General features: G+C 35.5%; 1 protein-coding gene across 2 annotated transcripts in view; it reads left to right on the top strand.

Moving 5' to 3' along the window:
* Positions 1–15,627, top strand: part of LOC128025990 (collagen alpha-1(XIX) chain) — a 132,684-nt gene that overhangs the window by 96,225 nt on the left and 20,832 nt on the right. For both annotated transcript variants that reach the window (XM_052612643.1, XM_052612642.1), the window contains 14 exons: positions 1,197–1,241; positions 1,395–1,448; positions 1,685–1,726; positions 4,689–4,793; positions 5,167–5,220; positions 5,537–5,590; positions 6,054–6,107; positions 6,231–6,284; positions 7,449–7,493; positions 8,303–8,353; positions 8,459–8,503; positions 11,749–11,775; positions 13,963–14,016; positions 14,835–14,879. In XM_052612643.1, coding sequence (XP_052468603.1) covers positions 1,197–1,241; positions 1,395–1,448; positions 1,685–1,726; positions 4,689–4,793; positions 5,167–5,220; positions 5,537–5,590; positions 6,054–6,107; positions 6,231–6,284; positions 7,449–7,493; positions 8,303–8,353; positions 8,459–8,503; positions 11,749–11,775; positions 13,963–14,016; positions 14,835–14,879 — 729 coding nt within the window. The remainder of the gene's footprint in view (positions 1–1,196; positions 1,242–1,394; positions 1,449–1,684; positions 1,727–4,688; positions 4,794–5,166; positions 5,221–5,536; positions 5,591–6,053; positions 6,108–6,230; positions 6,285–7,448; positions 7,494–8,302; positions 8,354–8,458; positions 8,504–11,748; positions 11,776–13,962; positions 14,017–14,834; positions 14,880–15,627) is intronic.

Raw genomic sequence — 15,627 nt, 5'->3', positions numbered from 1 at the left:
GAACACTAGATGAAGTCAGTTTTAAAAAAAATTATTATATTTTTTTGACATACAGTATTAGAGTCAAATGTTTTTACAGAGGGAATTCTGGGTATCTTTTTTTTGTCACTCCATAATTCAGAAAATACTTTGAACAGCCAGAAAACAATATATTTTCACAATTTTGGGGGGAATAAAATGTTGTATATAATCAAGGAAAATATATATGAACAAATCCCTCTGTAAAAACCTTCAGAATATAGACAGGAATAAAAATGTAATGTTTAGTGTGTGTAAGTGCTACTGAAGTGGAGATTTATGGCTCAGTGTTGGAGAAAAAACTGTGTTTTTGCCTGCAGTGTCTCACCTTAAAGGACTAATCCCCCTATGGAGTCAATATAATGTCGCATATACTGTATATTCAAAAGAATAAATGCAAATGAAAATTAAAGTATTGAGAAAAATAAATGTGCTTTTTGCAAACAAAAATAAAGAGTTGCGAAATATAAATGAAAGAGCGCAGTGTTTATCACTTGTTACTTTATTACTTTATATTTGCTTGTTTAAAATCTATATTTAGTTATATTTATATTTAGTCGATTATCAATTTAGTTGACTGAATTTTTTTTATTAAAATATAAATGAAAATGTAGCCATGTGCAGTAATGTACATTGTTGACATGATAACCGTAATCGAATCGTGATTCGAAAGTTTTACACCCCAGTAGTGTACTTATTCATTGATATTATATATTTTTTAAGATGTTAAAAAAGTTAACACAGAGATTGAATCTAGATTGTGTTTAAAATGTTGAACCAAGTGAATTTATAGTATGGTGTTATTGTAGGGCTGCACAATTAATCGAATTTCTAATTGTGCTTACAATTATGGATGCCACAATCGTTCAAAGTGGCAGTTAATAGTTCGAAGTCCACTAATGTTAGTCTGCATGCTTAAGATATGTTTTTTTTTTCTATGTTGTCTTAAGGGTTTTTCCATTGTTTTAGTATAACATTATAATACCATTCATATTTTCTTTTTCTTTTTTTCTTTTTTATAATTTCAAGAAGAAACCAATCCAATGTATATTTGACTTTTGAGGCTTAATACTTTTAATTAAAGTTACATATAAAAAATACATAATTACAATTTCAAGGGAATAATCGACAATTAAGATTTTTTTCATAATCATGCAGCCCTAGTGTTATTTTCACAGGGTCCTCGTGGACCTGCAGGATCAGTTGGAGTGCAAGGAATTATGGTGAGATATGCTTTTATTACTTTAAATCCAAAAAATTTCCCAAGGTGAAAATATAAAAATAATTATATGTGAGAATTATTTTATATAAATAATACTTAAATACCTTAAATATTCTTAAATTCATATATATTTTTTTGTGTCTTAATCTGAAAGGGACCTCCTGGCCCACAAGGCAGACCAGGACCCCCTGGACCCCCTGGAGAACCGGTTTGTAATTATTTATTTTTTTAACTAACATGCTGATATTGCCTTTTTCTGGACATTCCTAGAAACAAAGTTTATATCCAGGTACACACGATGTGTTTGTTTTTGATCTGCAAATGAAAATAGTTTAATTACGATACTGACATAGCACTCCATGGGGAATAAAATAAATATTTGTTTGTACAGCGTCTCATTTTCTAATGTTGTGTCTAATGCTGCTCTAAATGGTTCTTTTTCAGACAGCACTACCTATTGTTGGAGATATGGGGACATTAATGAAGGTACTGTTTCATCCAGCTATCTAGTCTAATGGATGCTAACATTAATAGTATGAATTATGATGAACAGAACTAAATAAAATAAAGAAAAGATGCAGAATTTACAGCAAGGTCTTATGCACCCAAAAAGTTTCCTTTGAGATGCATATCAGCAAGACTTTTGCAGACTTTGAAACCTTTCATCTCAAACTAAAGGTGTTTAAAAATCTATTTTAAACTGTTCGCTTCAGTCAGATCATGGGTGGATCTTAAGACAGATCTTACCCCATGTAACCTAGAAGAAGCTTTTTTCCCCTCTATTAAACCAGAAGATTTCAGAAACATTGCCTTTTCTATTATACACAATATTTTAGTAACAAAACACAAGTGGAGTTTATACAGTGGAGATATAAAGCCCATTTTGATCTGAAATTGCTTTGAAGAACTTTAAAGCATTTATAATTTATTTAATTGTCTGCTCTTTTGCTCTCTTTCAAACTCTTTAAATTAATGTATATTCAGCACTTAGAAAAAGAAACATTCTTTGAACTTTCTCTCACTGCTCTCCCTTTAATTTTTCTATACAAGTACTTTTTGTTCTGTCATCTCTATTCATCTGAAGTTTCTGTATGCGACTAGAGAAACTTCAGACAAGATAAATGCCCATGTTCAAATACTGATGCAGTGAGATTCTTAGGACTGAACTGTCAAACACAACAACACAGAGAGCTACTTAAAGTAGCTTATGCACTGTAATTCATCTCCAGTTTAGACTTGATGTGTTTTCATATACAAAGAAAAGGGAATGCATTAAAACATACTTAAATGTCAAAAGAACAAGCAAGTTAATGACTTTTGTCTACAGATTTTGAATTGGGTCATGTCACGCAATAAAAAATAAATATTCTTTTGAGGGCATTCTCTCTTCTACCTAATAAAAAAAAATAAGGAAAAATATTACCAAAATAATTAGCTGTGTACAATAATTATTTTGTGTAATTAAAAGAATAACCCCCCCCCCCAAAAAAAAAGAATAAAAACAAAATAAAAATAAAATGTAATCATATTCAAGCCATTCCTTGAATATGATTTTTTTTCTTCTGTGAAACACAAAAGAGGATATGCAAATATCAACTTGCTCTTTTGTTTTACACAACAAAAGTACTGTAGATGATTTATGTACTTGCAATTTCAAAAAACTCCATAAAATACTACAAAAGCACAGCTTGTCTATGATTTACAATTAATGAAAAGAAAAAAAATGTGTGTATGTGTGTATATATATATATATATATATATATATATATATATATATATATATATATATATATATATATATATATATATGTATGTATGTATGTGTATATAATTGTCTATAATTGTTTTTTATAATGAAGATCTGATTCACAGTTTAATGCCAAAATCTAAAAATGCCAACGCTCTTTTTGTTTAGTTTTGTAGGTGTTGAAAGCCTTTTTGAATGTGTACGAAATTCCTCTTTTCTCCTGTAATGTTATACCTCCACTGCTATGTCGGTTACATTCAATTTGCTAATTGTTAGTCTTGCACAAACGACACAAATATAAATGTGGTTCCTGAATCACCCTGCGCTTATTGAGCAGGTCGGACTAATGCACTAGCAAATTACTACCTTCAGATACACGCTGGTTCCACGTACGAAAAGAGCATCCAATGTGAAATGTCAACGCAATCCTTACAACCCATTACGCTAAACCACTGATTACGCTTTGCAAGTATACAGTTTCCCTCTTAAAGTGCACAAGAGAAAAATGCTGCTTATGTAGCTCCGGAGTTTCAAAACCGCTTTTGAAAGCACCTTTGCTTCTGCTTTTTCTGTTTGTCTCTGTATCAATGGGTAAATCTATTGAGGTGAATGCATCAGGCTGGCAAGGTTAAAATCTCAAAAAAGGCTTTGAAAAAAAAAAGTGCTTCCATCATGCATGCCTTTTATCATTTTCTCCATGTGAATTGTTTTTAACTTTGGGTTTGACCTTTAGCGTTTTTAGCTATGTGCAAAGCTAGATTGCCATGCCAAATGTGTCTATGAAAGCTGGTAAAAGCATAAATCTAGATTGGTAAATATGAATCTTACACTAATGCAATAAAGGTCAGAAGCAGATAAACCTGTCTAGAGCTCATGGGCACACAAAAAAGACATTGGAGTCCGTAAACTGTGCCATGTTTTACTTAAGATGTGTTTTAGAAGAAATGAGATGGAGGTAAAATTCATCCTTATATTTCAGAATATCTACTATAAAAATTATAAGGAAGCATTTATGACATAATCATAGAAATATAACTTCTCGAAATGTCTAAACATCGTCCGAGTCAAGGTGCAAGTGGAATCATTGGTGAATTTTTAAACCATTAAAAAATAACCATGAATTAGATCATTTACAAATGCACAGTATATCAGAACTTCAGTTTGTTGCAGATTATTCAGGACTTTCAAATTCAGCTAAATAGGTTTTATGTTTTATATTAATATTTCCTGCATTCTAAGGCATACCATTACTCTTAGTTGAGCAACTGACACAACTTTAGCATTTGACACAGTTTAGTCCACAAAAAATATTTCTGTGCTACCATTTTGCTTCATTTTACTTGTTTTTAGAACAAAAATGTTCTATGTTTTATACATAAGCAAATCACAAGATGTATGATATGTATTTTAAAACTGGAAAAGTTTGCATTTTAAAATAGAACTAATTTTACCTGCCAAATTCTTAGTTTTATATGCTGATTGTTTCAGCATTAGAGAAAATCCTTAATTTTTTCTCATCTGCATAATTTAATCACAGGCAGCTGTATTTGATGGATCCTTTCTGAATATGTTGACCTTAAAAAAAGCTTAATTTTGAGATGTGTTGCATCCTGAGCTTATCTGACCAGAAGGAGAGTGAGATTAAAAGAGAGAAAGTGGGATTTCTGCACCTTATATTGTGTGTGTTTGTGATGTTGGCAGAACGCCTGCAGTGTGTGTCAGAACAGAGTGCCAGGATTGCCAGGGCAGAAGGGAGAAAAAGGTTCCCTTGGAACTCCAGGTATCCCAGGAATGGATGGAGTAAAGGTACAGTTTGAATCTCCTCACTAATTAATATTCTGTTCTTCCACCTGAGATTCCCTAGCACTGCTTTCTGTCATTTCTGGCTGATGCAATTAACAGATTGTTTATAGGTGGCACCATCGTAGACACAAATACACCAGACATTCCTGCAGTCCAGTCATTTGATATGAATGTGTATATAATATGAAACAGTGGTTTTTAATCCTGGTCCTTTTTTGAGTTTGTGCTCTCATTCTGTAAAATGCATCCTGCTTTGTTTGATATTTAATTATTTGACATGATTACATTCATACATTAACTCTGGCCAAAGTGTTCAAATACTAGGCTGCACTACTGCGTGGATCTGGCTCCTTATGTTCTGGTTTGGCTTTGACAGGGGGATCAGGGACTTCGGGGCCCAGCTGGTAATCCTGGAAAAGAGGGTCCGAAGGTAAGTCGCCCTAAATCAGAGATTAGAGAAGAGAGTCGTGTGATTGGCACACACATGAGCTTTAGCTGTAATTCTGGAAGTAAATTGCCTCTGTTACAACAAGGTGAATATATTACACATGGTGCAACAATTGTAGGAAATAATGGTTTGTATTCTTGTTCAGTCGAGTGCCTGAATGTGAGACATTCAGTGACAGGCAAGAATTGAAGCCAAAGATAAACATTAATAATAAATGAGAGCATTCTTAGTGAGAAACTAAATCAAAAGATTGTACTTACTGTCTCAACTATTTTCCATCTGTCTCGTTGTGTTGTAGGGAGTGAAGGGTGAGAGAGGCTTCCCTGGTCCGATGGGGGACAAGGGTGATGAGGTGAGTTAACAGAATTACATGGTGCAATGCAACAAATCGAACTAATCCTGTTACAGTTAGTGAAGTTGTCTGATGCGTCATAGTTGACTACTGTACTGCTGCTTGTGTAACTAAATCTTTCAGACTCTGGATCTGAAATGAAGTGATTTTATTTGTTTGACCAGTTTGCTGTTTGCATAGGTATTTAAATGTATCTGGCATATATATCGTCAGTTTATGTCAGGTTGTTTTGTATACTTTTGCATTTGAAGTAATGCTAACATTGTATAGAAATGTATTTGCTACTCTACAGTTGGGCCAAAGGATTTTTATTAAAAAAATAAATACATAAAAGGTAATTTTCAATTTTATGCTGTTGAAGTTTAGCCTCAAGCTTACAGTTAATTGGCCCAAGGTTAAAGAATGCATTTGCATACAATACAATTATTACTACAATGGTATTTGTCTGTTTCTCTATTCCCAGGGGTCCCCAGGTGTGCCAGGATTGCCTGGGTCCACAGGCCGCATGGGTCCACAGGTGAGAATTTTCCAATAAAAATAAATGTTATCATGACTTCTTAATTACTACGTGGCTACTACATTTTTTTTCTTGCGATGTATATAATCATAAATAACCTCATGCATAATCCTCTGCATTTAGGGACTTATTGGCAGACCAGGACCTGCAGGGCCCCTAGGACCAAAGGGAGAACGGGTAAGTGTAATCAAGTGATAATATCTGCTTTAAGAATTTAAAATAATATTTAGTACCTTAAAAAAAGATAGAGTTATTTCAAACCCAGACATACAGTACTATTAATTATTTGTGGAACAAAGTGAGATGTTTGCAGACTGTTCACGCTATATTTTTCTATAGAATATACATTACAGACATATGGATAATGTCAAGTACATAAGTGAACACTAGATTTGAGGGCTGCTGTTGAGAAGATATAAAACAGAATAATGTATTTAAATTTGGACCATTTCTTTCACAAAATGATCATATGTTCTCAGAAGGCCTGAAATATAATGCCAATGGACTACTTTCGTGTATTTTTTTTTACATCTTTAAAATGGTTAATTTTGCCCGTGCCGATAGCCTTGTGGAGAGCATGCTAGCATAACAGCGCCATTGCGCTATGGGCGACCCGAGTTTCGAGTCCCAACTCAAGGACCTTTCCTGATCCTACCCCCCATCTCTCTCCCATTTTGCTTCCTGTCAGTTATGATCTGTCCTATTGTAATAAAGGTGAAAATGACAAAAAAGTTTTTTTTTTTTTTATTTTTTTTTTTTTATGGTTCATTTTGTATTCCACTTATATACGTTTTAGCATACAGGTTTAGCACAACACGAGAGTGAGTGTTCATTTGTTATGTATATCATTTTAAATGTTATGTTTACACATTCCAGAGTTAAACAGAATTTTAGAGTGGGATAAAATCAAAATGTAAGGCACATCTTTTTCTCACTTTTCTGTGACCCATCTGCTTCTGTATGAGTCACACACACTGCCTGATAAATGGCTGGACTAATACTCGGTTAGCGGGAGATGAGTGAATATGCTGCCTAATGTGTTCAGCAAGCTAGTGGTGTGCCCTGCAGTCTGCAGATATACACTAGAAAGGGGATAGAGGCATTTTTCATTGGTTTTCATCAGCTGGTCAGCTCCACTGAGAGCCAACCCAATAGAGCCAAGGGGCACCAAGTGTATCCTCAAAACTTCCAAATGCTCTATCTGACACCTGTTATTATTCACAACATTTGCTAACACTGCAGTGTGGTGTTTCACCCTGACTCTCAATGCAATCACATACTTTGTTTGAAGAGGCAGTTTGTGTTATGCATGTAAAGGAAATAAATGTATTTCTGTTCCAGGGCAGCGAAGGACCGCAAGGCAGACCCGGACCCCCTGGACCCCCTGTAAGTTCTGAATTAAAGTGTGCATTTTCTACACCACTAGGAATTGCAAACATAATTGCATAAATGAGGAATACTTTCCTACAGGTTTCCCACTGTCTGTCATTGGTCGCCAAATAGATATCTCCGCCCCAATCTAGCATTAAATGGTTGGAGTTTTGAATACAACAAGCAATGTTTTGATAGTGCAACAGTATTTATCCTTTTTGGGAAAATCAGCATACATGTGGTTTATTAATAGTTCTGTGTAAAAATGGAATGGGAACAACAATTTTACATAGAAAAAAAAAATCAGCTTTCAAAATCAAAGTGTGCTTTAATCAAATAAAAAAACTTTTTTGAATACTTGTAATTGTAGTTTCATACAAGCTCAGACCTGAATATTAGCTTCAGCATCCCACGTAACCATGTGGTTGTCATTTCGGTGAACAAGAAATATGCCAAATCTATTTTCTTCAACACTCTAGCTCATTTCAAACAAGCATAAGAAATGAAGAACTGAAATGTATACAGTATGCAGTGCTCTGATACATTAAATTGACAGCCATAATTTCATTACCACTTTAGTGACCCGAGAAATTCAAGCGAAATGACAATAATAGACTCATATTTAGTTTGTTTCCCTTAAGATTGCATAGCTTGCTGAATGATAAATAAGGAGAACAATCTCATTGACTTTTGTTTGAAGGAAGAAACTATGTCATATCTGGAAAACATAATATCATATTGATTTGGGTGGGTTATTTTGACTTGAGCTAATAAGCAATCACCTAGCAGCATACTTAAAAACCTAGTAAACTTGTTCTTTTCAGGGTGTCCCATATGCAGAGGGCAATGGGATGAGCAGTCTCTATAAGCTTCAGGTAAAACTTTAACCTGATACTAAAACACACTCACAGTATTATGTAACATATTTGTCATATTGTGCACACTTCATAAACAGCAATAATCCTTTTTATTATTTCTAGAATGGCGCAGCTAATACAGGTCAACCCGGACCACCAGGGCCCACGGTATGTGTCATATTTTTTAAATGATGTACCAAATTAAATAAATAGCTCTTTGACAGTGAAGTTGAATGTCAATACACAAAGAAGTTACATTGATTTGGGAATCTGTATTCGGTTTCGCCACTGATTTCAAGAGGTTTACACAGCATGAATTGAAGGACGGATCACGGCCACACAGACAAAAATCTGAAACCCAGACAATGAAAGTAGCCCACAGGGAGGAGGTCAAAACAAACCCATCACACATACTCAACAAAGTAGCTTGTAAAGAAGGGGTAACTGAAATGCAGCGCTTTTACAGGAAAAAAAGAGAGAGAAATATGTATAAAAGAGCTTTCTGCCCTAGTGGAATCATCCGATTAGCTTATCAACACAGTAACACGCACACTTATCTAGTCTGTATGTAATGTGTCCTTCCTTTCCATGAAGAACAAGAGTGTATTCCCTCCTGGGCCATCTTTACCAGACCGCCCAGAACTCTGGAAATGCTAAAACCTTATCAGTAGGTCTGAAAGAGGACACTCTCCAATCTCCCTCCTTACTGCGATAGACTCAAGGAGTTGCTTACAAGTCCCTGGGGATGCTTTGTTTCGGTTTATCCTCAACTGAACTTGTTCTAAGTGGGACGTGGCACCTCCTGTTAATGTGCCGCAGCTGGAGAAGACCACACTCAGACAAAGCACACTTAAAATTCAATTGAACTTCATTTGAACAATCAAGAGGCTTGTGACTGGAAGAGCGGATCATGTCATAGGGTTGTGTTAGCACAGAGTCATGATATATTAGCTCTCTTGTGTGCTAAAGGGTAAAATGATCTTTTGAATTTAGTATTTAATCTCATTTTATTGGGGGAAATAAGGAAAATTGGAGGCACTCTTGAACTGAAAAAACTGGTTCAATTTGCTTCAATTTACTTTAGTGTTTTTATTTTATGTCTAATGCAGCTCTGTTTGGCTTTGTTGCTGAACCTAGCATGCTTCATCACTAAGTATGGTCTACGAAGGGAGCATCCTAAGCATCAAACCTTGGTTTGAAACTCTACATAGGCATAAACAGTGACACATTCACAGCACACATCATGCCTTAAATTCTTAGATAGATAGAGCACCATTCAGAATTCAGTTAAAGATGCCTTGAAAAAGCTATTTAATTTGCTGAATTTGAATTGAGGTACTGTATTTAAATAATTGGGTCAGCCAATGGGTATTCAGAATTGTAATTCAAGTTCTCAAATTTTAATTTAACTTAACCTACAGCCCACGTTTCAGCTAAGAAAAAAAAAGAGAAAGGCATGACCAAACTAAAATAGTTAATGAAGCCGTTGTTACATGTTACATTCTTGTAGTCTTATTTGAATGAAGACATTTGTCAGTGGAAGTGGAATTATGAATTAATACAGAAAAAAAAAATGTATGTTTTTAAGGGCAGCTTTTGTATTATGCGTTTAAATGTGAATAATAAAGTTTTGAATTTTTTTTCTCATTCAGCTTCTTTTTAGTTCTATTTGCTGAAATTAAAATTACAATACGTAGTATGGGCCCTATTTTAACGATCTGAAACGCAAGTGTCAAAGCGCGAAGCGCAAGTAACTTTGTGGGCGGGTCTCGGCGCTGTTGCTATTTTCCCGGCGGGATAAATGGCTCTTGCGCCCGGCGCAAATCTAAAATGGGTTGGTCTGAAGTAGCTTCATTATTCATAGGTGTGGTTTGGGCGTAACGTGAAATAAACCAATCGGAGCGTCATCCAACATTCCCTTTAAAAGCAGGTGCGCAAGTTCCATTATGGATTGCTATTATTATGGCGTATTTACCAGGCGCACGCCAGGAGCGGTTCACAGCCGAGGAGACTGATGTTCTTGTAAGAGCAGTGAAAGACAGAGAAGTTGTGTTGTATGGGGATGGGGATGGGAGAAACCCACCCAAAATAGCGTCGGTTAAACAGGCGTGGGAGGAAATAGCCACAATTGTTTCATCGATTTATTTTTTCCTGGTTCTTGACGGACAAACAAATTTGTCAGATGTCCTTATATATATATATATGTCTTGCCACTATCGGGCAAACAGGTCTGATCCTTAATTACTACAATTAGCCTGAATAATTTGTAAGCAAGATTTCACAATGATTTCCGTCATCTCATGTGTTAATATTTTTTTAGTGTAACAATTTATGATTTGCAAAAATAACTGTTGCATCTGTGTAGATTACATGAGCAAAGTGTATGCGCGTTGTATAGCCTACATTATGGTCAAGCTTGCGCCCTTAAAATAGCATAATGAACAACGCGCAACGCGCCACTGACTTTAGACTAGGTTTTTTCTGGTCAGTGGCGCAATTGTTTAATGGAACAGCAAAATAGCACCAGGGATTGTTTGCGCCGGAACACGCCTCCTTTTTTGCGCTGAACCGCCCGGGGAGCGCAAGTTCATTCACTAGTTTAGCGGCGTGCTTCTGTGGAGGGAAAAGCGCGCTTTGCGCGGGTGCAAAATAGGAATGACACATGCGTCGGTGTACAAAGTCAATTGCGCTGGGTGCAAGATAGGGCCCTATATATTCATCGAATATATATTAATTCATGATATCATTATTTGTTTAACTGTGTTGGAAGAACCCCTCCCAAAACATTTCCCAAAATACCTCAACATCTTAACACAATTATATAATCAGTAGATTCAAATGATGTCAAATATTTATCTGATAACATTGTAGTGGACATTTTGTGGTGCTCTGTTGCAAAATTATAATCTCTGAGTTGGCTGAATAAATCATACTGAACTGAGTTAATATTTCTAATCACTCGAGTAAAAATGTATTCTAAATGTGAATTGTTAATTACATGATGCAATGGTTTATTGTAAACTTCCTAGCCTTCCTTTCTTCTGTGATTCAAATTTCTTTGAATTACAACCCACTAAATTCTACTTCCTGTCATACCCATTAAACTTCCTGGGGTATGTTGTCAGTTTAATTCAAATTCACATATGCAATGCAAACGATCCAATTCTTAAATTCTGAGTTGTGCTCTACCCTGTTAGACTGACAGCTAACTCAGCTTTGGAACAGAAATCTGTCAGCATAATTCCCTTGTGGGTCTTTTATTTGACAGTCACTTGATTGTGTTACTGTTTGACAGCAATTCTAAGCAGATATCATCCAGCTAATTACACAGATTGGATTAATTGATAGCACACATAGCAGTAAGGTAAAATAAGGTCAGTCTCACAGGCTAATTTTGTGCTTTTGACTTCCAGGGGCCCAAAGGAGATGAAGGAAGGATGGTGAGTTTTGCGTCTCTGTGATTTGTATTCAATGGTCTTCTGTCTTTCTATGTCTATAGATTTGAGGGAAACAGGTCTGACCAGCACTTGCTTTCTGGCTGGTCTCCATTAATCACAGCTCCTGGCTCGGAAGTAGCCCGCGAGCAGCCGACCATGACAGTTTAGTCACACAGCATTCTCAACAACAAAAGAAGTGATCAGGAACGGCGCCTAAATCAAATTGTCGCTGCATATTTTTCTGCCTTTGGGAGATTTGGGGAACGCAGTACATGCACAGTCTCCAACAAAAACACATGCACGAAACACCAGACAGATCCCTACAATAGCAACAATGCAGCTACAGCAGCCAAAAAGCGGGCACTTCCTGTTCTCTCGGGTGCAATTTTGATATTTTTATTGTTTCTTTCTTTGCAAAATGATTTTTCAGGGGCATGCTAATTTGACATTTGAATAAATGGTCCCAGCAGTCTCCGGCACCGCACTAGAATTGCCCCCATCTGTCTCCAGTCAATCCTCTTTCTGGTCCCATGTAGGTCTGCGCTCTGTTATACACAGCAGTCTACATGTGCGACAATTACTGCCACAATCCGTTTCGGTTGCGGGGAACGTTAACATGGCGCATGCTACCTTTCGTCAATAGCGACTGAGCCATGTGACGAATGTAATATACGATGCATTTTTCAGCACTCCGTGGACGGCTTCAGTGTGGAGAAGCGGCCAATCACTTGTGATGAATTATGAGCTTCTCTGTTTGCGGCAAAGTGCGTATGATTTATTAACACGGCAGGATAAATGAAAATGGAAGGAGGAAAGTAAATGCTTTGTCAGGAAGGTAATGCGACAGAATTAGAGTCAACTTGCCGCACTTGTCAGGATGAAGATAAATATGTGGGTTTTAATTGAAATAATCAGTGACATGCTGGAAAAATGGCATTTGGTGTTTGTTGAGCTGCTAAAATACATTACACAACCAGTCTGGTAGCTACGCTGTTGTGATCTGCTCCATCAGTTGACCTGGAAATACATTTTGAGTTCCACTGAAGCAAACAGGAAAGACACAGCTTTCTAAAGATATCATTTTTTCTACTCCAAACCATTGCTGTGATATAATCTTTTAAGAGTACTTATTTAAACTTTGGCTACTTTTATGGCCCAAGGGTTGATTTTTATTATATATGTGTTTAATTCTTATATGTGTGTGTGTGTGTGTGTGTGTGTGTGTGTGTGTATGTGTGTGTGTGTTTGAAGGTAACATTAAATTTGACTCTGAAACTTTTTACCATGCTTTCGTCATTTAGCTTTACTGCTTTTCAAATGCCATATGTATAGATTTGATTGTTTTACTTTTGTCCCAGAGCCAGAAAATCCAATTTTCAGAATATCCAGCTAATCCATCATAAAAATATATATAAATATTACATTTTGAAACTATTCAATTATAAATGAAAAGTAAAAATGAACCATTTTAATATTTGTGTGAAAATGCTGGATCATGCAACGCATTGTAAAATTCATGAAAAAATGTACATATAAAAGTTGTGAAAAAATTACATATTAAAATATTTTAAAGTAGAAAACAGTTACTTTTAACTGTAATAATATTTATAATTTATGTTAGTCTTATTTACTGTATATTTTAATATGAAAAACTTTTTATATATATATATATATATATATATATATATATATATATATATATATATATATATATATATATGTATGTATACACATACATACATACATACACGTGTGTGTGCGTTTGTCTTTTTACAATACAAAAAATTTGCTTTAATATTTATTTTAATATTTTATTAATTATTTTCTACATTTTAATTATGTTTAATGTAAATAGAACATTTGAGATGCATTGAAAATTACACTGTGATGAAAATTGCCGTTACATTTCTAAAAGTCCACAGGGCTAAAAAAAAAAAAAAACTGTTTTTTGTTTTTGGAATTTTGAGAAAAATTTGAGTCCGTATTTGTTTACTCAAAATTACCATTTGTGCACTTCTCTTTAAACAACTACATTTTCAATCCAAAATTCTTCAATTTGCATTGAAAAATATAGTGAAGTTAGTTGCACTGCCACTTTTACTCACTCTCTCCTCAACTCTAACACACATACACAGACTTTCACACATGAAGGTGTCCGTGCTGAGCTGGAATGTGTTTCTTTTATTCCAGGGTGAGCCGGGGCTGATGGGATTACCAGGTCTAGAGGGGATGCCAGGTGCTAAGGTAAGTGCATTTAAATGAATCGTGTCACTGGACGCTCTCTCACCCTGTCTGAGTGTCCCAGATTACACACAGCTTTCACCAGCTCAGCCAGCCGTTCCACTCTGTACCTTCACGATTTGACATGACATTGCAGTTTTGGTGTGTACGTGTGTGTGTGTGTGTGTGTGTGTGTGTGTGTGTGTTTGACAGACAGAGAGAGAGATGGAGGATGGTGGATAGACATTCATAACTGATTCAAGCATTGTTAGTATTCTAATTTCAACGCAGTGCTTAGTCAAATCACTAGAGAATTCAAAAGAAAGACCATGAATATGAGAATACTAGAGAGGGTAGATATAATAGGCTTCATTAAATCGAGCCCGTAGAATGGTCCAGACCCAACCACCCCCCCGCAAACTGTTTCCTCCAGCACGTATTAGAGCGCTGGTGCATGGAGACTCTCTTTCGTCTGTCTGCCAGAGCAGCTTCCTCCTTTGAGCGGCATCAAACTCGCCCACTCTTCTCAGGAAGGACTTGTCAAGATGTAGTCGCAGCATTTTGTGAGCTCGTCGACTCCACAACAGCCACGAGGCTGCCTGATCTCAAGCTGTTTATTTGCTTGCTGTGCCCCAAAACTTAAAAGCAGCTCATTAATTCCTAAAGCCAACAGAGCGCATATGGAGGAAATAGAGCAACTCACACACACACAGAGATACTCAGAGAATGATTTTGGAGGACATGTCAAGCACAGTTGGTTTGGAGAACAGAAAGAAAAGATGTTCTCAGGTGCTTCTGCAGTAGATTCGTCACCTTACGTGTGTATGTTTGTGTGTTTGAAGGGTGATCCTGGCCTACCTGGTCCACCTGGTGTTCCTGGCCCTATTGTAAGTTATTCTGTTGTTATTTCCCTGCTTTCAAATCACTCTACAACACATAAAACTATTTATTATAAGTAAGTAAATAGCACAAAGCACAGCAGATGACCTGCCACCCCTTCAGCCTTCACCGTAGTCACAATTTTCACAATATTAATGACAACAATTGTCGTGAAAACACTGTTTTATTAAATAAAGTACATTTATGAAGTGCCAGCCTTCTACTAGAATAAGGATTTTCAATTGGGAGTTCAGTTATGGTTTGATCTCAGACTAATTTATGTGAATGAATATATGCTGAAGCAAAATACATTATTAAGAGATTATTAAGATCGTTTATGCTTGTTTTCAATATTTTTATGTTTAGTTTACCTTTGCCGTCATCTATATTTAAATTAATAACACTATTAAATGTAATCTTTAGCTAACCTCAAAATAAATATCCAGTTTTCACTCTATACATTAAATTCACATTTTAATTATTTTCTTTTTTTATCTGTTTATTCTTTATTTACTATTTTATAGAAATTTATACTTTATGTACTAGTTTATAATAATTTATTTTCTAGTGTTTTATTTATTTCCCAGTGTTCATTTATTTTCTAGTGTTTTTTATTCTATTTTATGTTTTATTTATTTATTACCAGCTTATTTGTATTGATGCAACCCTACAGTATATTATAAACTAGAAGATATACTTCTGTCTCTGACATGTACAATACTTGGCTAAAGAATAACTGATATCTTCTTTTTAGTT

This window comes from Carassius gibelio, chromosome A13 (assembly GCF_023724105.1).
Source record: "Carassius gibelio isolate Cgi1373 ecotype wild population from Czech Republic chromosome A13, carGib1.2-hapl.c, whole genome shotgun sequence".
Taxonomy (NCBI): domain Eukaryota; kingdom Metazoa; phylum Chordata; class Actinopteri; order Cypriniformes; family Cyprinidae; genus Carassius; species Carassius gibelio.
The sequence above is the reverse complement of the archived record's forward strand: the minus strand, read 5'-3'. Positions and strand labels throughout refer to the sequence as shown.